The following is a 20,626-nucleotide window of genomic DNA, read 5'->3' as shown; positions in this document are numbered from 1 at the left end:
TGTGATGTTTTTTGTTTGATGTAGAGAATCCCAGAACCTATGTTTATATCTTAAAAATAACAATAATAAAATCCTTACAAAATAATTTTATAGTAGCATCGGCCTGTGATACCGTATTGCTACTGAAGTGATATGCCCAACATTATTAATATCTTTAACACTTCTCTGACTCTGAATATTCAATGTATAGATTATATCTTGGATGCTTCACTTTCTGTTGCATTCTGGTCTATAAATGTTATTTCACGGTACGTAGTTAACTCTGAATGTTGTTGCTAATGATTCATGCTTTTTTATTTATAGAAGTTTAAGTGGTTGTAGCGGTAAAGTAATGAAGTAAAAGATCTAATCCATTCTAGGTTTCTGTAGGAAGTGTCCTAAATTAAAATATTTTTGCACTAAGACCTCTGTGTTTAACATTTGACTGAATAACCTACTGTCGCACTTCAACAGTTTCTTTTTCTGTTCTTCATGATAGATCTCTGAACAACAACTTTTTCACATAAATTGACAAAAGTGCAGAAGAGATGGCCAGTTCAGCGCGAGAACATCTGCTTTTCGTGCGACGTCGCAACCCACAGCTCCGGTATACTCTGAGCCCAGAGAATCTGCAGAGTTTGGCATCTCAGGGCACCATGGCTGAGAACATGAACTTGCAGCGTGCCAACAGTGACACTGATTTAGTGACCTCAGATAGCAGATCTAGTTTGACAGCCAGCATGTATGAATACACCTTGGGGCAGTCTCAGAACCTCATTATTTTCTGGGATATTAAAGAAGAAGTTGATCCGACTGACTGGATTGGACTTTATCACATAGGTAAGTCAGAACCATGTTGTAATAATTCGATGTGTTTCTTGCTTTTTTTTGTTACTTCATCTTTCCTTTTCAGATATGCATTCTGGCATACTACATCATTAATCTAAAGATAAAATCGGGGAAAGATTGCAGAGAATTACCTTGGATTGCACTTTGCTTTTCTTAATGCAGTGAGCTATGAGAAGACATTATTAATGTAGGTCTGGTTCCATAGTGACTTACTAGAGGATATTCCCCTTAAACAACTAATGTGCATATGATTTCCGTGTTCACTTTTGTGGGTGACTGGTTTAGAGTGGAAAATGTAGAGTACCGTATTCATCATGTAACTTGGCATACTTACTGTCCAATATTTATACAGCTTTTTGGACAAGTAAATTCTTAATGTCCGTGAAAGGGTATTTTGTGTAATTCTTTGATTTTGTGGAAATGAAATTGTATCCGTTCTGAATGAGTGAGAATTTCTGTTTATGAAGTATTCTTATAGATGGAAATCCTCTGAATAATTTTTTTCTACTGTTTTTGTGCTGTTCAAGAGGAAAATAGAAGCATATATTTCATAGGAGGGATCTGAAAAGAGCTCTAAGCTAGCAGGCAAGGGCCTGTGGACAGTTTGTGCATGAGTAAGGAGTGTGGCTTAAAAGGAGTGGATCAGTAGGTCAAAGCAGTTTGTGCCAAAACCCTGACATCAGCAATATATTTGGTTCAGGTTTTTGCACCGTATTATGTTTAATCAGGTCCCGCGATCCAAACATTCCTGCTGTGCATGTGGCTTGGAGCTGTCCAAAGGACAATCTTTATGATGCCACTAGGAATTGGAGTGTATTTAGTAGGTAGCTGTACACGCACATGGGGTTGGTCTCCTTTTCAAGGAATCCAGTTCATGTGCATTAAAATTGCTCTCTGAATTAAACCTTTGCTCAGTAACTGTGATGTTTGGGTGATCTGTTTCAAAATAGCACTGCTTTTCTGAATCTAATTGCTAATGTAGAAAGGAACTGTTGGTGTAACCTGCCCAAAGCAGGTGGAGCAGCAACTGGTGGAAACAGGTCTGACTACTGGAATTGTGTCCGTGCTGGGACCGAGCTAACTGCAGTGAAATCAGTCAATAGGATTTTGGACAGAGAATTGTTGTGCCAGCTTTTTCCAAGACATCCTGTTGCTGCATCACTTAATGTTGCATGGTGTGGAGCTGCTATTTCCCGGTCTTATTCTTTTTCTTGCTTTTTTTTTTTTTCCCCCCCAACTTTACTGAAGATCCACAAAATAGACAGTAGGACTTGTGCTGTTCAGTGCATAACTACTTGTAAAAACTCTACTGGAAAAGCTTCACAAGCTTCTGGAATAAACTATGGATATGTCCTAGTGTTTAAGCCACCTAAATCAATCATCTCCATAATCAAAAGGCACAGATCTTTCCAGTAGCATTAGCAGCTTGAAGTGTGGTCTGTGCTGTAAAATACACAAACCATTAAAATGAAGCTTAAAAATTCTAGTTTAATTACACTGAGAGTTTCCTCTGAAAAAGTTGAAATTTTTCAGGTATTTTTAGGTTAATCAGCTTCATAGCACTTCAAGATTGGTATTCAAGATACTGGAGTAGAGCGTACTTCTATAAAATTCTAATATTTTCTCGGTGATTTTATCCTACTTTATCATGATTAAAAATGTTTCTACCTTCTGTTTTTCAAGCCCCTAAAGCACAAAACAAAGTTAAGTTACTACAGCTTCTTATAATCCTATAAGGAATAGCCAAATAATGTCTTTATGTCTAGAAACCCCATCATGCTACTGTGTAATATCAGAGTATGATATGTGTGTCTGGTTTCCTGTTTTCTTTTTAAGTAACGAAAGGTCTCAGAACTCCTTCAGCATGTAGCTTTCTTCTCCTCTGCCACTTGAAGTCTATCAGCATAGGTGAGAGTTTCGTTACTCAGTGTAAAATAGATCTGAGCAGATTTCTTTAAGACTTGTGGTTTCCTCATTCTGAGCGATGGAATTGCACATTTTGCACAACAGAGAGAGATAAAGGCGTGTTCAGTCTGATAAACATTCTTATCTATCTTTGATTTGTGTTTTTTTTTCCAGTAAACTTTTTGAACTAACATCTTTAAAAGTAAATAAACATGTAAATAGTGAGAAGCCTTTCATTTGCATATTTTTATATACCTTGCTAAGCTGTGGAGCTAAATATGGAGCTAAGATACAGGCTATTTGTTGTAAGGCAGTGTGCATGTATTTTAGAAGTTGTTCCTGTGGACTTTGGTTCTGAGAGTTTACCAGCTTTGCAAGCTTTCACATGGAGTTTAGGGAGAAATGAATTGGTCAGAAATACTGTAGGGTATAATCCAGGATTTGCAGTCCCTTGTAATGATTGCTGTACCCCCAGTTCCCATTTAACACTTTGGAAAGTGTGGACGCTACTTATTTTCCTAGGAGAAAGATGTTTGTGGGTGAATATATTTAAAAATAAAAGCTCTGTTCCCAAACGCAATAATAAAATTTTGAAGTATTTGGTTGAGGTTATCCATTCTGGTCTTTCTTTAAAATGGAAACGATTTCCTTTACGCAGTTCCTCTCCTGTGCACTGCCTGCTGAAAGCAGCACAGATTTTGTGCAGTCACTAACACAAGACAGCTCCAGGTCTGTGCCAGCTGTACCTCCAGTGTCCCCGCACATCTTCTAGTAAAGCACTGTTTTTTCAGGGAGCTAGGAATAGAAAAAGGCAAATATTTTGCCCTCACTAAAAACAAACAAAACAAAACCCACAACAGCTAAAGTGCATACACACACACACACAAAAAAAAAAAACAACAACAAAACAAAACAAAAAGAGCACGTTGCATAACCAAAAGCCCAGTTGAGTGGCTTTTTCTTTTATGTTGATTGTACAATTAGCTTTCATAATGAAAGCTGGATCACTGGGAAGGGCGAGTGGTTGTTAATTCTGTAAATGAACAGATGGAGAAATTCTAAAAATGAATCATCGTTTCTGAGCTGAGGTTTTAGTACAGAGAGATCTGTCAAAGGTCTGGAGCAATCCAGGTAAATTTTCACTTCAAATTAATTTTGTGGAGAACATCTATTACAAACAGAATTGAAAATGACACACTGGGAAGCTGTCTTCGCTTTTCATTCTTGAATGTATTCAATTAATTCTCTCATTATTTGCTCTTCAATTAACTTTCATTTTCTATCATAAGAAAGCAGTTATTTCTGTTCTTCTAAGTTTTACCGCATGGTTAAAATTGCAGTGGTTTATGAGGAATTTCACCAAACTTATTATATCCCTTTCTTTTTAAGAGACTGTACAAATCACTCTTTCAGGTACATCAGTTGGTACAGCTGATCATAAGAAAGTCAGTAACCAGTCACTGTTTTTCCTACTATGTGATATGTAGAGGTTTATGGCTAATTAGCTTACACTGGGGAATAGTAGATGGAGCTTAGAAAAAGTGTGATACAGCTCCGGCAAAATGTTGGTCCGTTAGATGTTTATGAAAATAGTTTTTTTTCTCTTTTATTTTATTTTTAGAAACAGGAAAACCTAAGGTGGCTAAGGCAGACTCATTTTATCCTCAAGAACTGATGACATTCTTTTTCAGTGCCTTTTTTTCCATACATACTGGAAGTGAAGAAAAAGGTGGGGAGGTATGAGAGAAATAAAAATATGATTGCTTGTATGCCCAGGTGGCTAGGAAGGCCAATTTCATCCTGGCATGTATCAGAAATAGTAGGGAAATAGAGACGGGAAGTGGTTGTCTCCCATTATTCGGCTCTGGTGAGGCCGCACCTCGAGTACTGTGTTCAGTTTTAGGCCCCTCACTAGAAGAAGGACATCGAGGTGCTTGAGCATGCACAGTGAAGAGCAATGACACTGGTGAAGGGACTAGAAAACAAGAAACCTGAGGAGAATCTGAGGGAACTAGGGTTGTGTCGTCTGGAGAAGAGGTGGCTGAGGGGAGGCCTCATCGTCCTCTACAACTGCCTGAGAGGAGGCGGAATCAAGGGGTGTGCTGGCCTCTTTTCTCAGGTGATAGAACATGAGGAAATGGGCTTGGGTTGCACCAGGGGAGGTTTAGATTGGTTGTGAGGAAGAATTTCTTCCCAGAAAGGGTGGTTGGGCCTTGGAATGGGCTGCCCAAGGAGGTGCGTGGTGGAGTCCCCATTCCTGGAGGTGTTTGAGAGACATGTGGACATGGCACTTAGGGATGTGGTTTGGTGGTGGACTTGCAGCATTAGGTGGATCGTTGGACGGGATCATAAAGGTCTTTTCCAACCTAAAAGATTCTATTTTGTAGAAAATAATGCACGTTTTATTAGGAATTCGTTCGCTATAGTGTCATCAGGATACTCCTCCACGGTAACTTTTGATCTTCAGTTAAATACAAGAAGTTGAACTTAACCATGAAAAATTTTATATAGCCAAACTCATGCTCAGTTTCTCTACAATTCTATATTTTAAGGAATGCTTTTAGATCCAAGTGTGAATTTGATGGTTTCTGCTTTAGTACCATATGTGTATTTTCCCCCATTTTATCACCTTGCATAGCAGAAATGTGATCTGTTACCTTGTTGAGGGACTGTTGTGTACAAAGGGTCTCTTTTCCAAGTGTGTTCCTAAGGATTACCAGAAGAAAAGTGTATGCGAGGGACACAGTGTATTCTGTGGAGGAAGGTCTCTTTTTTTTTTCCTTGACTATTTCTGGTTTTGTACTGCCTCAACTCTTTAAAGTGTCAGTAACACTTCTTGAACAGTCTTGTCCTTGAAGTTTTGTTAAAGCAGCTTTTTAGCTCCACAGGCGTGATCTGTGGAGAATGTAGATAGTGCAGCTGTAGGAGCACAGAAAGGCGTCCCACTGAGACTACGTGAAAGCGGAGAAGTGTTATTTCTGAGTATTGGCTTCTCTTGGGGTAAATCAAGCAGGGTTGCATGAAACTCGAAATTGTTGAATGTAAAATACAGGTTTATCATTTTGAATTCAGTTTTAAGTTTGCTTGGAATGGGCTTCTTTCTTCCTGAGGACTGGTTGTGAAGATTATCAATTGAAGGTGACAGGGCAGGATGAGACTCAGAGGGGAGCTTTTCAGCAGAGGTACTGTACCTGTGAATAATCTGAAGAGTAAAGGTAAATTTCTAGTGTTTGTCTTAATGAGAAGAGGCCAATTCTATTTTTTTTTTTTTTTAAACACAGTTGGATTTAGACTGAAAACTTTCTTCACCTTTTGAAACAGTAGAAGACTACACTAGTTAGCAAACACCTCTTGCATCCTTCTAGCCCTGTGAAGTTTCCCTTGTGCAGTACTGGCCCAGCTTTTGCTCTGTGCTTGTTCATTACAAATACTTGTTCCACACAATATATAAGCTATTGGAGTTTTACAGGTGCCCTACAGTGATCAGCGAGTGTAAATGTTCATTGTAGACATGCTAGGACGCTGTCTAAATCTTTACATTAATTTCAGTGATTTTTTTTTCCAATATTGGCCTTTTAGTGAGAAAGATTGTGCAAAATCTTGGACCTATGTAGAATCAAAAAGGAGAAATGGTAGCTCAGTTCCAATAAGCCAATGCAACCTGTCCAGGATTTCTTGTCATTGCGTGTTGTTGTAGCAGCAGTGTACCAGGACTTACTTGGGAAGTGAGACCTATTAAAAAAGGTGAGCAGAACAAGAGCTACCTGGGTCTGCAGCCCAAGCTGGTACCAGGGTGGAGCGGCCATGGCTCACAGGATGCTGAGTGAAGCCAAATCTTGATGAGTTTTATGGGTTGCCTACAAGTTCCATAAAGAATTCTGAAAGTACAGAATAAAGAATGAAAACTCAGGAGAGAGAAACAAACCCTACATTTGGTTTAAATAGATTAACTCCCATGGCCAAATTGCCTGGGTTGGCCTATTTTTGTCCTAATTTATGGAGTTCTAATTATGAGATGCATGCCCTTATTCTAGAGAGCCTTAGCACATTTAAAATGCTGGCTACCAAAGGTCATTATATTTATTCCCCTCATCTCCTTCTCACAGGCTGCTTGACTTTTTGTTTTACCTACAGCATGGATCCACACCAAAAAAAACACCACACACACACACACAAACACAAACAAACAAAACAAAACAAAAACAACCTGATGCAGAGCTATATAGGGCAATTTAGATGAAATCTAGGTTTATACTAAGCCTCCTAGGGTAGTGAAGTTTGGAGCCTTTCCATTACATGTCAGACAAGATTAAAAAGAAAAAAGCTTTCACGTAAACTGCCTTTAATACATCTACAGTAGTGGCTTAAATTAGACAGAGAGATTATAAAATTTTAAGATACTTTATCCTCAAAAGATTTCTCTGGTTTCCATCATAGAATACATACAAAATAATAACTTCATTATCTTCTGGAAAAACCTGATTACTTACTTGTTTTTTTTTCCTTCCTGTTTTTAGCAATATGATTACTTTATCTGAAAATCTGAGCAGCACTATTAATTTCTTGTGGCTATTTACTCTGCATAGCAGTAATATTTTGCAATTACTCCTAGTGTTGGCTGTTGCTGAAATCTGTAAAACATGGGCATGACTTTCTGTGTAGAAGTCAGTCCCTACCCAGCTTGGTCCTTGGTAGAGGCTTTGGCGTAGACTTCCAGGAGCCTGGCTTTGTGCTCTTTGTGTGAACAGTGCATTACATTCTTTACTGCAAAAGTTAGAAGAAATACATAGAAGGTGCTGTCTCTGTGTTTTTCTTGCATGCAGCAGATACCTTATTAAGACACACTCATAAAACAAAAATACACAGATATGCATTAAAATACACAATATTTATTTTAAGGAGAAAGGAAATAATTCCCTGATTTAAAAAAACAAAAAAACAAAAAAAAAACCAAAAAAACCAACAACAACAACAAAAAAAAAAAACAACAAAATGAAAGCCCACCTTTTCCAAACAAATAAAAAGACACCCTAACACAAGGCAACATTATGGTAAAATGGAATATTATGAATTCAGAAATGTATATCGTTTTACATTATCCAACGTTTATATTTGCTGACTTCCCATCTGCTGGAACAGCCACTTGCCATCAAAAAGGCAGGGTGGGAAGCACACTGCTTTCTATCCAAAGGATTATAAATGCTGTCATGCCAAAACCTTTTGCAGTGGAAAGCTGACAACACAGCTGAAAGAGTCATCCCTGAAGCTACTTTTGTCTAGTTTTGAGGTCAGGGGTATCTCAAAATTAAAAACACAATTAACTGTAAGGTTTAGATGTTCTGGCAACACTTTGTCACAGCTTGAACTTCTTCCAGACATAAATATCACACTACAATATTCTAGGTTTTGTTTTTGCTGTTTAAAGACACTTCCTGAGCTGTTTTCTATCATCAAATCAACATGCCATACAGTATTTTCAAAACAATTTTGAAAATGTATTCAAAGTCACTGACAACTGTGCTGAGAAAGTAGTCGCATTAATTCATTTATGGATCTGTTTCATGTAAGTAATAGATTATGGATTAGTTTTGCATTATGCACAGTGTTAGAATTCCTGCTTTAAATTTTTTATGAAGTTCTTGGCTCCTTTATCTGCACAGATTTATCAATGACCCCAAGAATCTGAATTAATGGGGAAGTGTTACAAGCTGAGTGTTTTGTATGTATGTTAAGGACGTAAGCACTGTAATTAAAACTGGTATCCCTTGAAAAGGTGAAACGCATAGTAGGACACTGAAACTAGCAGCTTATATGTAGATGTGTTTAATAAAACCACTTAATATATGCTGATAAGCAAAATTTTAAATTATAACTGGAGAAAGTTACGCAAGTATTGATCCTGGTAGGCCTCCTTTCCTAGCAAAGCCCATCAAGACGTGTCTGGCATCAGAGAAGCATTGGTGTGGGGTGAAGGTGCTGTAAGAACACAGGCTGGCTGTGCTTAGCTGGCGTCTACTCCTTGGGACAAGCAAAGCTTCCAAATGCCTGCATTGGCAGTGTTTCCTGTCTCTCCGCCTGGCAGCATCCTGGCCTCCAGCGCTCTCGCTCTGGTGGGCAGCCAATTCTCTGGCTAGCAAATCCCATGCTTAGAGCTTTGTTCCAAGATCTGCTCGGACTCTCTTCACAAGATCTGCCTCCTTTGTCTAGCAGTCATTTGAAGTTAATGTCCAACTGTTCAGTCTTCTGGGGTATTTCAAACCACTAATCATTCATTGCATCGCTAATATGTTGGCAGTCCTTGACAGTTGTTTTTTTTTTTTTTAAAAAAAAAAGGTAGGTTCATTGCCTTTGTCATTCCTGGGCTGGCCTTGGGCTTTATGAATCCTTTATATTCCTTTATATTCTGCAGTAATGCAAAACAAAAAAGCATACAATTTCCAGAAAAGTAATTGTAGTTTCCCATGTATTGTGCTAAGGAGAAGAGGAAAAAATGCTTCCATTACTTTGCATGGAAGAAGCAAGATTTGTAATATAAAGGATTCAGAGAAGGTAAAGGAGGTTATTCTGAAATTTTATAGAATATATTCAAAATAACTTGCATATAATCAGGTCTTAGAGGGAATGGACAAGTGTTATTTATTCATAAAGTACGTATTTGGGAATTCAGTTTGAGCTTGATCTGTTGTTGCACATCACTGTTAACATCAAGCCCTCTTTAACGCTATGCAGAAGGAGGCTTGATGGATATAGGTTACCAGTTCCTAATTTCCTTACAGAAAGTATGATTAGAAATTGAGTTCCTGCTTTTCACTGGCAATAATTCTCTGATCATTGTTATTCAGTTGCCACTAGAAATTTTCATCAGCAAATACTGTATCAACACTAGTGGTCCATGAATTCTTTCTGCATGGAGGATTTAAGCATTCTGGTGGTTATAAATATGCTTTACATGAGAGGAGTTGTACACCAGGATAACTTTAGACAGATTCTAACTGAAAGCTTGGACCTATCAGGTGTCGCTCATGAAGAGAACTAAGAATTGAAGGCATTCCTTGCCTTGCAGGATCAGGACCTTAGTCCATGTTTCATCTTTACTGTCAAGCATGGAAGCTTTCTTGCATATGAAGCCAATTAAGTCTAAATGGGTTTGACTTTGTAAGATGAAATACACGTAGTGGAAAGCTGTAGCACAATACCAGGCACATACCAGTGTCACTAAGATAAATATTCAATAATGGCCTCTTAAAAAAAGGAACATCTTTCTATGCTCATTGTAGTCTTAATTTGTGTATAGAGTTTCATGCATGACATAGTTCAGCAGATGGCAGCCTGCAGGGAGAGAGAAAATTCAATGACCATTTTTTCAACATAGATGCATCTCTGAATTTTATCAGACTTGCAGTCAGGCAGTTGTTTGCAAGGTACTGAATAGGTATGCGACAAGCCATCAAAGTCAGTAATGCGTAAGATTTTCAGTGTTGTTAATCTTTGATGGGGTAGTACTTAATCATAAAGCCAACAACACTATTTCTTTCATGTGTTCTTCTAAAATATTTGAGTGATTGGATGTAAAGTGTATTTTCCATTTTTTTCTTTTTTTTTTTTAAACAAAACAATCTGTTTCCTGCAAGTAAAATCAAACACAACCCTCTAGACATTAGTTGGATTTTACCAAGCTATGGCTTTTGTTGTTCGTTTGGCTAGACATTTTGAATCATTATCACATAAGATTTTGTTTTTAGAAACCAGTCTTAATTACAGCACACTTAATTGCATGTACTGCTCTTCTGCTCAAGCAGTTCAATACAAATTACCACTTTTGAGATTAGTGTGGATTACTGTCTTCAGTGCTACTCTTTACTGTGCCTTGGGCTGAGCGGAGGTAACAGTGTGTGATGCAATACAAAGTACAGGTTATGAGGGGAAAATGTAGAGATTTACATGAGAGCAACATAAATGTGATTTACAGGAACCCCTTTTACTGTTCATGAAATAATCGAGAAGTACAACTCACATCATCAGCAGTAGTGACTGAAGATGTGATTTCTCCTTGGTCTTGCTTTCTCCTTTTCCTTCTCTCACGGTCTTGTTCTTCTGCTCCCTTCCTTGGACTGGTACGGCTCTTCCAGTCAGTAGAGCTGGGAGGTAAACCGTCAGGGAATTTACTCTCCAAAGAGCACGGCCTCTCTCTGCTGATTTAGCTTTTTCAGTTGGGTGAGGGAGAGCAGCAGAGGTAGCTCAAGTGGCTTATAACCAGGAGAGCAGCTGTCCCTGTGGGCTGTAAGTCACTGCTGGACCTGCTCGGCTGCGACATTCAGCAGCGACTCCAGCAGAGAGGGTGTGATGGGATGCGGTCTGTAGGCTGCTGTAATAGGAGTACAAGTCTGACTGTGCTTTTTGTAATTACTTATTTATGCTCTGGGTTTACTTATATTTCTGAGAGTAGCTGAGCTGGTGAGCCTTTGTTTCCAGTTGCATTTAAATTTGAGGTTCTGTGGTTTGCTTGTGGAGTCCCTGGGAAATTGCTGTTCTTAAAAACACTCTGATAAGAATTGTAAAATAATAGTGGAAATATTTTTATCTGTAGGTGCTTTCAAGATACTTAAACTAATGAATCTCTACCATCATTAACCTACACAATTTTGCGGACCTTTTGGCTATTGCATATTAACACTGGGAGAGAGGAAGCTTTTTACTTCAGAGATATTTATCTCCTTTATTTTAGCCAGTGATAATTGTAATATAATTGACTGATTTTTGGCACACTGGTAAAACAATACCGGTTCTAAAGAATTGCAACAAGACCTTTGTGTTTCTTTTAGCTTTGAGCTTATCCAAATTAATCGGCACAGCCATTTAGTAACTTGGTATGAGTAGAGTTTGGCTTCTTCTGCTCTGATCTTTGTGAGATGAGATTAAGGATTTGAGACTAGAAAGAACTATGTTGGCATCCTTTCTGTTTAGGAGGTAAACCTTACCCTACAAAAGTAATCCATCATGTTACAAACCTGCTAAAGCATACATGTCAAGAGAAAGATCTGGGGAATATATGGGGGGGAAAAAGTCATTCCTATTACTTATAAAATGACATGACAGTGCTGAAGACAGAGTAGTAGTTTTTTCTCATTGTTATCAAGTATAATACTGTTTATACTGTCCATGCGTTACTCTGGAGTTAATTTATCCTGGAAATTCTAAATTCTCTCTTGGTAAAGTGGATTGAAAAGATCCTGGGCAATCTTCCAAGCTCCTTTTTCAATCTTCTGCATCTGCTGCATGAGAGATAATGAAGAATAGATTATCAAGATGCTATTGCCTGGGTAATGCCTTTTTACTTAGGACTGCTGTGCAGTTAGACATAGTTAATCCAAACCTCATCATAAAATACCATTTTAATTTCAAATAGAAACCAGTCTTCTGTTTAGCTACAATGAATCATTGGTTACTTTGAGGTAGATTATTTGTTGAAAACTCTGGACACTGTGAACAATTGAAAGATTTTTGGGGGGTATTTGAATATGAAGGGCATTCATCTAAAAATGACATTTAACTAAAACATGAGTTTTGTGATTTGTTTTAAAGATGAGAAGACTGAAGTATTTTGTTTCAAAATAGTGGAGCAGGACAAACTCACTTTTCGGAAATCTGAATCACTGTTTAGCACTAGGCCAGTTAATGTTTTGCTCAGACAAAGGTTGAGAAATTTCATTTTGAAAATTATCTTCCTAGTAATATGTTACATAACCTGGAAAAAAGTGCTGGATTTTTGACTTTGTTAGTGCATAGAAGAAGGCTGGAACCTTCTGTGTAAAATTTTTGAATGTGTAGAGTTTTGGGGGAGGTGGGCAGGGAAAATTCCTATTTATATATTTATTTAAGGATACACTGCCTTTTATTTAGTTTGTTTTGTTTCTCCAGATCCAAGTCCTGCTCTTTCCACACACTTTCTTTTCTTGGAAGAATCTGTGGAATTCTGTCAGATTTTAGGTTTATGACATTGTGGATTCTGTAAGTGAACAAACCAACGAGTTAATTTGGAATGGGAAATGATTTTGTTTCTTCCAGCTCCATACATGTTTTATTTCTGCTCCTGTTGGATTATAGAGTCTACATATACATTAATCCTCTGTCTCTCCTTCTGCCTTTGTATTTCTTCTTTTTTTTTTTTTTGGTATCATACTGTGGTAAGGTGAGGGGAAGGCTGAACAGGAGAATACATGAAGGCGATCACCAAGCTGAATCTGCCTTGCCCTAGAAAAAAACTAACACATTCTCCTTTTTTTAAAAAAGAAAAGAAAAAAAAGAAAAAAAAAAGGGGGGGGGGGGGGGGGGGGGGCCAGCAAACAAAAACACCAGTTTTGGAGTAGTTGTGTTGCATCTAATTTGGCTATAGATTTCCTTTGGAAAGTTGCCGACCTGACTGACTGTGCAACTAAGCGGCAGCTTTGACGGAGCGTGGCAGGAGGCAGTGTGAGGCTGCAGATCCACGACTGTAACTATCAGCCCTAATGGGAAATTACCTCACAAGAACGGCGATTGTATCTAGATTTGCCTCTATGAGATAAGAGCTTTGAAACAATGAAATATTGCTGGATATTGGGGGCAGTCGGTGCCACGCCGTGACCAGGCTGCCTTGCCCCAAGAGCCGTTCGTGAGGACCGGCTGAGCCTCCCAAGTGAAACGAGTAGGCCTCGCGAGTGAAAAAAGGCTTAGCACCTCTTCCAGCTGAGCACCTGGGTGTGCTTTGTCACTTGGTAGTGTCCAGCCAAAGGCATTTATGCAGGATTGTCCCACTGCTAAATTGATGTCTCACAGACAATAGCATAGAAAAATGTTAATGAAAACTTCTTTTTTTCCCCACATAAAGACTGAGAATACTCAAAACGATTGAATCACAGACTTCATGGTTCACAAGTATGTAAACATCCAGAGAGAGGCAAAGGCTATTTTTGTAATAGCTACTACTTCATGAAAGCTTTATTGCGTGGCAAATGGATTTTTCATTTGTTCCTGTCATGATTTCAGACATCCAAAGACATGAAGCCGTGGGCATATGAGCGGTTCTTGGAAAGATTGTTAAAAAGTTTCTGGTTCCTTTTTGGTTTCAGTGAGGTGAACGTTTCCAAGAGAATGCACTTGGTTACGTTGCTGGAGACCCTTCGAGATAGGGCCTGCTCGGGTCCTTGTCTCTGGCTGATGACCACCAGGTAGCCGGCGTCCCCGGGGCTCCGTGGTGAGGTGGTTCTGTGGTGTGTTGTGTGGTGCTGAAAAACCTCATCCTGGGATGTATACTTTGACCGTGTACCCTATACCCCTGAGGGTAAGCACTAGTGATCTGAAATCAAGTTCTCATGAAGCATAATCACATTTTTTTTTAATTTAATTTATATATTTTTTTAATTTAAATATTGAGGGGATTGACTAAGCTATATCAGCTTTCTTTCATCTGATATGTTTTTCTCTAGGGAAATTAAAAAAAGACAAAACCCTACCAACCAAAAAAAAAAAAAAAAAAGAAACAAAACAGCAAACAACTTCCTGATTAGCCATAGTGGCTTTTAAAGTGTGCATGAAGAGAGTTGCCATGATGGGAAATAAACATTGTGTTTCGCAGAAAATATTTATGGTTCTCTTGGAGCTTCCTCCTGCTCGTTTCTTTACAAATCTGAGACTGCCTTATCTTATTGTGTGCGTATTGGATGCGTTTCTTCCAGGATGTGTTGGCTCATTTCCTTGAGGACTTCTAAATTTTCTGATTTTTTTTTTCCAGTCACAACAGATAGCTGAAAAAGCTTTAAGGAAATGAGTCAACCTCCTGAAATAAATTGCTGGCTGAATAGAGGATGCTGTGTCTGAAATCATACGCACCCTTGATAGTTTTATGGATATTAATTTATAGATATTCTCTAAAATATATTCGATATTCTCCGTGTTCCAAAAGGATTTGGGAAAAAAATATCCCTAAAGAGCATCTGAGCTTGCCGGTTAGACATGTAGTGGTATTTCCAGACTCCCTGGTACCAGAGTGTGAGAGGGGCAGATTAGGAACCGCCGGTCAGAATTTCTAATGCAAAACCAAGGATGTCACTCAGTTTGAGGGTAGTGTAAGAGGTGGAGATGAGTACTACTGAGCTCCTGTAAAGTAGCATCCTAAGTGGTGAGTGCTGCATAGGCAATGTGCTTCTCTCGCTAGTCATCACTCCCCAGAAAATTGCATCCTGACTTTTGGGAGCCCTTTGTGACGATGTTGATGGTGTCCGGCAGCAGCCCAAAGCAGGGGGCTGCTCTGTGAGACAAAGTGTGCAGCCCAGCATCTGTGCGGGGTGCCAGAGTCCTGGGAGGGAGTTTCTCTGCGTGGGGGCTGCTGAGTCACTTCTCTGCAGCTCATGGGAATCCTAAATGGTTTTTAAAAAATCAGGAGGACACTGTTTTAGTAACATATATGCCTTATACTATAGGTAGACAAACCTTTGGTATTTTCTTTGCTTCCCAAGAATTAAGTAGCAATTTAAGGACAGAAATGAGGAAGTAAGTATCAAACCTCTTTATCTGGGATTTTCTCTCTAAGGAGCCAAACTAAAAGTAAAACCAAATGACCCTGAACTTCTAAGAAGTTAGACATCTGCATCCAATCTGAACTGCAAATTTGGATCCCACACCAATTAGCCAGCTTGCCCTGCTTCAGTGTGTTACACAGAAGGTCTCTGATGCAAGCAATAAATACTGCATCTCTGAACAGATGACACATACTGTCAGCTTTTTAGGCAATCTGGAAAAACCCAAATTCATCCAGATCACAATAGAAGGAAGAAAGCATAGAGCACCTGCATAGGGGTTGATCCTCTCCAGAGGTCATATTTGGCTTCAGATGTTGTTTTCAGTGCAATGAGAGCTTTATCTTTTTCATTGTGGAGTGGTGGAACAGTACAAGGGATTTGCTGAACAGACGATGTTTTTCGTTACAGGGGATTTGGAACAATGGGATGAAAAAAGGCTGTTCGCACAACCTTTGCTGCAGTCATGTATATGCATAAATGGTTGGCCCATGTACACAAGTGTAATGAGAAAAGTAGAAACTATATGTGAAGTATTTATTTTTCTCAAGCACAAAAGAAAGGAGGAGGTAGTACAGTAATGACATGTTAATCAGTTCAAAAGAGTGTGTAAAGCATCTCAAAATAACGAGAGCTGGATAAATGCAGGTACAAAATCAAAATCGAGCTGTGATGCTCTGTGGAGAAGGTCTACCCCTGATCCCAGACTAAAAAGGGAGTAAGCTGGAAGATGATGCAGGCTTCTTCCTCTGGTTTCCCAGTTGTCATCAACGTTTGTTCAGAGACTTGCAGTCTCTGAATAGATGCACTGCAGTGCTGTCATTGGAGTGTGAGTGTCAGCTGCTGGAAAGTGAAACTTTAGGTTTATAAGCTTTTTAGTGCGACCCTATGAGTGAAATACCAGCATGTGTGAGTACTGACCTTTCTGGAAAACTGTCAGGCACGTTGTGACAAAATATGGTTGGTCTCATCAGCAAAGAACCAACAAAAACATGTGGATTTCTGCCGAGTAAACAAGCCATAGGCTCCAGTCCAAAGGACCTGAACCAGGTCAGAGACAGTACAGATCTGTAGGCACTGAGACAGAAGCGAACAGATTGGATTTTCTGTGCTTGTATACCTTGCAAAAATAACATCTTTGAAAGTGTATTGGCAAATTTAGAATGTGCTGCTCCCCTGAACTCTTTTTGGGTTATCCCATGTCTGTTTGAATCTTAAAACAATGTATAACCACACTATATTGTTTGGTAGAAATGAGTGAAAAAAACACGTACTTTTGTAAAGTGAAGTAGGTCAGGCTTCAGTCATATGCTCATCCAAAAAAACCTTCTTCTGGTGCCTGCAGAGTTTCCTTAGTTGTGCTGTTAAATTCTGCTGTGCCAGTATGCTAACGCCAGACCCAAAAATGGGGCAAATCAAATGAGCTAGTCTGTATTTGTAAGTCGTCAGGTACACACAATATATTCAGACACCCAGAAACCACAGGTCAACTGACATTTCTCACAGGGCCTCATTTCACAAATAGTGTTAGCAAAGTTTTCAGAGTTGGGGCTCGCTGTGTGGAATTGTGCATTGTTTCCTTGTTTATTGCTTGGATATTTTCTACCATATTGAATAGTACTGGCTGTTGTCATCTGTCAGTAATGCAATAATGTGTACTTGAATGGCTGTGAGAACATTTGAAATACTGTATTTCAGGTGCAACATCAGAAGTAAATGCTTAAAGATGACATTTCACTTTTGATAGCTTTGCTAGGCTTCATAATGAATTTATATCATCCCATATAATGCATTAATTCTGCTAAATATTAATATCTATATCAAATCTAAACTAAATCTTTACATTAAAAGCAGGAGGCAGTTGAAAGGAGGAATGTGGTCAGAACTGGGAAGATGAAATACTGAAAACTGTAAAGCATTTCAGCACATCTGAAGGCAAATAATAGCTATGACCTCAGTAAGTTTGAAAATATAATGTTTAGGTCTGCTTTTATGCCATTTCACAACAAAGTTTTTTTTAGAATAAACTCGATGGAGAACCTACAAGATGGAGATATTTTGATTAAATCTTGCCATTGAGAGGCAATGAGGAGGAGGTAGAAAGTGTAGCAGAGCAGGAGAACAGCTGGTAATGGTGACAAAGTAGTGAAGAAGAGTGATTTGGCATATTCCTTTAGTAGCCTTCCTTAGCGCTCTGTTTGCATGGATGTGTTCTCTTTATGCTGACCTATTATCTGTCTGTGGGTTTTCCACAGCATTGCCTATCAGCCATTTGGATGCCTGATAGAGCACACACATACAAATAAAACAGCAGGACATTACTGTTTACTTAAGCCAGAGGTTTTGTGGTTTGTAAAAAACGAAAGGAGAAGTTGCTTACGAAGAGGTGTCCCCAGTATCATAGCTAGGGGTGAATTATTAGAGGGAAGAGGGGGAAGCATTGATGCCTGTTTCTACCTTGGGTTTGAATCCATGCTCTTGGTCTTTTCCCAATTTTTAGAAGGTTTTACTTTGTTTTCAATTACTGGAAAGTTGATGTATGATTAAAGTATGTTGTTTAAGCATAAATATTTTTCTCTATTTCAAACCAACAAGCTCTCTTGACTTTCTAATAAATTCCCTGAGAAACCTATTACTGTCAAAGACAACAATAGAATAGTTTGCATTCCTGCTTAAGCAGCTCATAATTTTGAAGATAAAAACCACAAAACCCAGCTGCTAAGAGAATATTAAATCCCACAAGATCCTTTGGGGTTGTGTGCTGCAGAGGCATGTTATTGACAACTTCAGAAACTAGGAGGATTTGTAAAAGGCAGTGAGAAATTACTTGGAGCTGGCAAGGAAAAAAACATTTTAAGAAATATTTCTGTATTAGACATGGGAATAGACTTGAACACTGAGAGAGAAATGCCAGCGGATACCGTGTCAGGAGGCTGGAAAAGATCAAGAAGACTATTGATCAGATAACATCTGAAATGGCAAGCAATAATCCAGTGCGATCAAAAGTGAACCCGAGGATGCACGAGGCAGTCTTTTTACTTTCCTTTCACTGATGAATCAATTGTCTCCACACAGTGCTGAAGGATGCCACAATGCTGGAATTCCAAAGTTACTTGTACCATTATAACCCCCATCCAGGGTTCAAAATATCAACAATCTGAAAAGGCAAAAACCAAATTTCCTGGATCCACAGTTGTCAGTTACTGTATGTGGCACAACTCCTTTATTTTTTCTGTGCATTTTATCTGTGGGTATACCACATCTAGGGCTTGTTTTAGTCCTTTCCCTGTAACAATAAATAAAACTTACACACACGATGGAGAGGTTCAATGAACTTCTTCAAGACCCTTAAGGACTGTCTGGCACTGACTTTCCTCCTTGCTGATTCATTCCAGGAAAGAAAATTTAGCTTTGGGAAACCTGAAGAGGAGACATTATCAAAAGCAAAATAAAACCACCCAACTAGCTGGCCATAAGATCTGCTGATGGATCATCATGTGCAGAGCCTGGGTCAGCTCTTTGGGTGATGCTGGCTCTGTAGCTCAGAATATTTTGTGCCCTGAATTTTACACCCTTGCTCATGAAGAATTCATCTTTATTCTTTCTAAATAAAAATCTTATTGAAATCTTTTGATGATTCTGGTTGAAAATTTTACATGCACAAAAAGCATAACTAGTGGAGGGTGTGCATACATGGGCAGTTCAATGAGCTGAGTCTTTTTTGTGGTTACCTTCGTTTTCCTTGGTGGCCATCAGCAGAATCTGCCATCTGGCAAGGCCTCCTTCCCATTGCATGCCTGAGAGCTCCCCATGAGCAAGATTTCAGCTCATTAGGATGCTTTGTGCCCTCAGGGGGATTTAAGAAATACTACCTTTCATCCTCTTGTACTTTTTTCTGAGTTGTGTGTTAGTTGTTCTAGAAAATAAATATGTTTACTAAACCTAGCCTTTTAGTTTGTTCGTATGCACACAATTAAAGATTTTTCACTAGAATATATTCAGAGTTGTTACTATATGTATCTAACGAATTATTTGGGCCTGCAGCTTAGCGGTTTGTATCTCAACAGTGCATGTAGGGTCTGCTGGTCAAGGTGTTGCACACAGTGTGTGTAATGGTTCCTGACGTGCAGTGGTTGAGCTTATCCTTTGAGCTGTATGATTATTCTCTCTCACTTGCTAAAATGTAAATATTTCTGTGAGAAATGTGTCTTGGAATATGTATGGGAAAAAAGAGTGCATCTGTAGATAATGCACCATTGAATTCAAGTCAGTTTTTGTAGAAGATAATTGCAGAATTAGTAACACTTGAGTAAGGTGCAATGAGACATTTAAAATTATTGTTGATTATGGTGATCAATAACCAATTCTTGATTTCTAGCAATGTTGAGGTGATTTTTTTTTGTCAGGTGATGTTTTTGTGTTTTTTTTTGACTTGGGTACATTTGTTAACCCGAACACTTTGTTAGTAAAATATAGTTTCTTACAATAACTCATAACATCAGTTTTATAATCAGAGGATGAAATAGAAACAAGCACAATGCTTGTCAAAAATGTTTGCAAAACAGGTGAATTTTTAAAATAATCACATAACATTATTGAGCTGTAGGGCATGGGAATTGAGATGGCTCCTGTTAATCAGGGCTGGGGTGGCTCCTGCTAATTAGGGTAGGAAGTTTTATAGTTTATTACGCAGGCAGTAACAGTCTTGATATTTTCCTTAGATATATCTTAAGGTACCCATATTAGCAGTGAGACAAGGTTTCTGTTACTAATGCACCAGTGCTATTGTAAATCCCTTACAAGGTGGAGTAGTTGCTTCTACTGTATGAGGGGCTGGAGGAGAAGGGAAATGGAAGCAGAAGGATGGACAAATAGGAAAGAAGGAAACTAGAAAATATTCTGTGTGACCCTGCAGATTGGTAATAACAACCATGCTGGTAATAAATTTAACTCCACTTCATGGCTATCTATGTAGCATGAGGCATATTGCAAAATACGGGGAAAAAAGGTTGGTACTAAAGCTGAATGTTTTGGTATGTTTTGGTGGACAGTTGCCAAATAATCGATGGCTGGTTATCTGATTTGAAAATTTCATAAATATAACCAGAACAAAGGAAACTTGGAACAGTTTGACAATACAGATTTAAACTAATGTGTTAAAGATCGCCACCAGTCTCTTGTGCTTTTTCCACATGTGCATTTCAGTGATGTGTATGACTCCTGATGGGCAGATGTATATTTCACAATGCTTCAAAATTGTGTTTTATTTTTAGATTTGCAAACAAAATAAAAGTAAAAAGGGCACGTGGTCATTTCGGCTCTATTTCAGGCCTCTCAGT

At 38.7% G+C, this 20,626-nt stretch overlaps 1 protein-coding gene across 6 annotated transcripts in view; it reads left to right on the top strand.

Moving 5' to 3' along the window:
- Positions 1–20,626, top strand: part of HECW2 (HECT, C2 and WW domain containing E3 ubiquitin protein ligase 2) — a 192,474-nt gene that overhangs the window by 76,915 nt on the left and 94,933 nt on the right. For 5 of the 6 annotated variants that reach the window (XR_011810504.1, XM_072040570.1, XM_072040569.1 and 2 more), the window contains exon 2: positions 479–819. Coding sequence is in view for 4 of the 6 variants with exons in the window: in XM_072040570.1 (XP_071896671.1) it covers positions 528–819 (292 nt within the window). In the remaining 2 variants the exon portion in view is untranslated. Of the gene's footprint in view, positions 1–478; positions 820–20,626 lie in introns of those variants that run through there. The other variant, XM_072040571.1, reaches the window with a different exon arrangement.

This window comes from Anas platyrhynchos, chromosome 7, assembly GCF_047663525.1.
Source record: "Anas platyrhynchos isolate ZD024472 breed Pekin duck chromosome 7, IASCAAS_PekinDuck_T2T, whole genome shotgun sequence".
Taxonomy (NCBI): Eukaryota; Metazoa; Chordata; class Aves; order Anseriformes; family Anatidae; genus Anas; species Anas platyrhynchos.
Note: the sequence above shows the minus strand (reverse complement) of the source record. Positions and strands in the feature narration are given on the sequence as shown.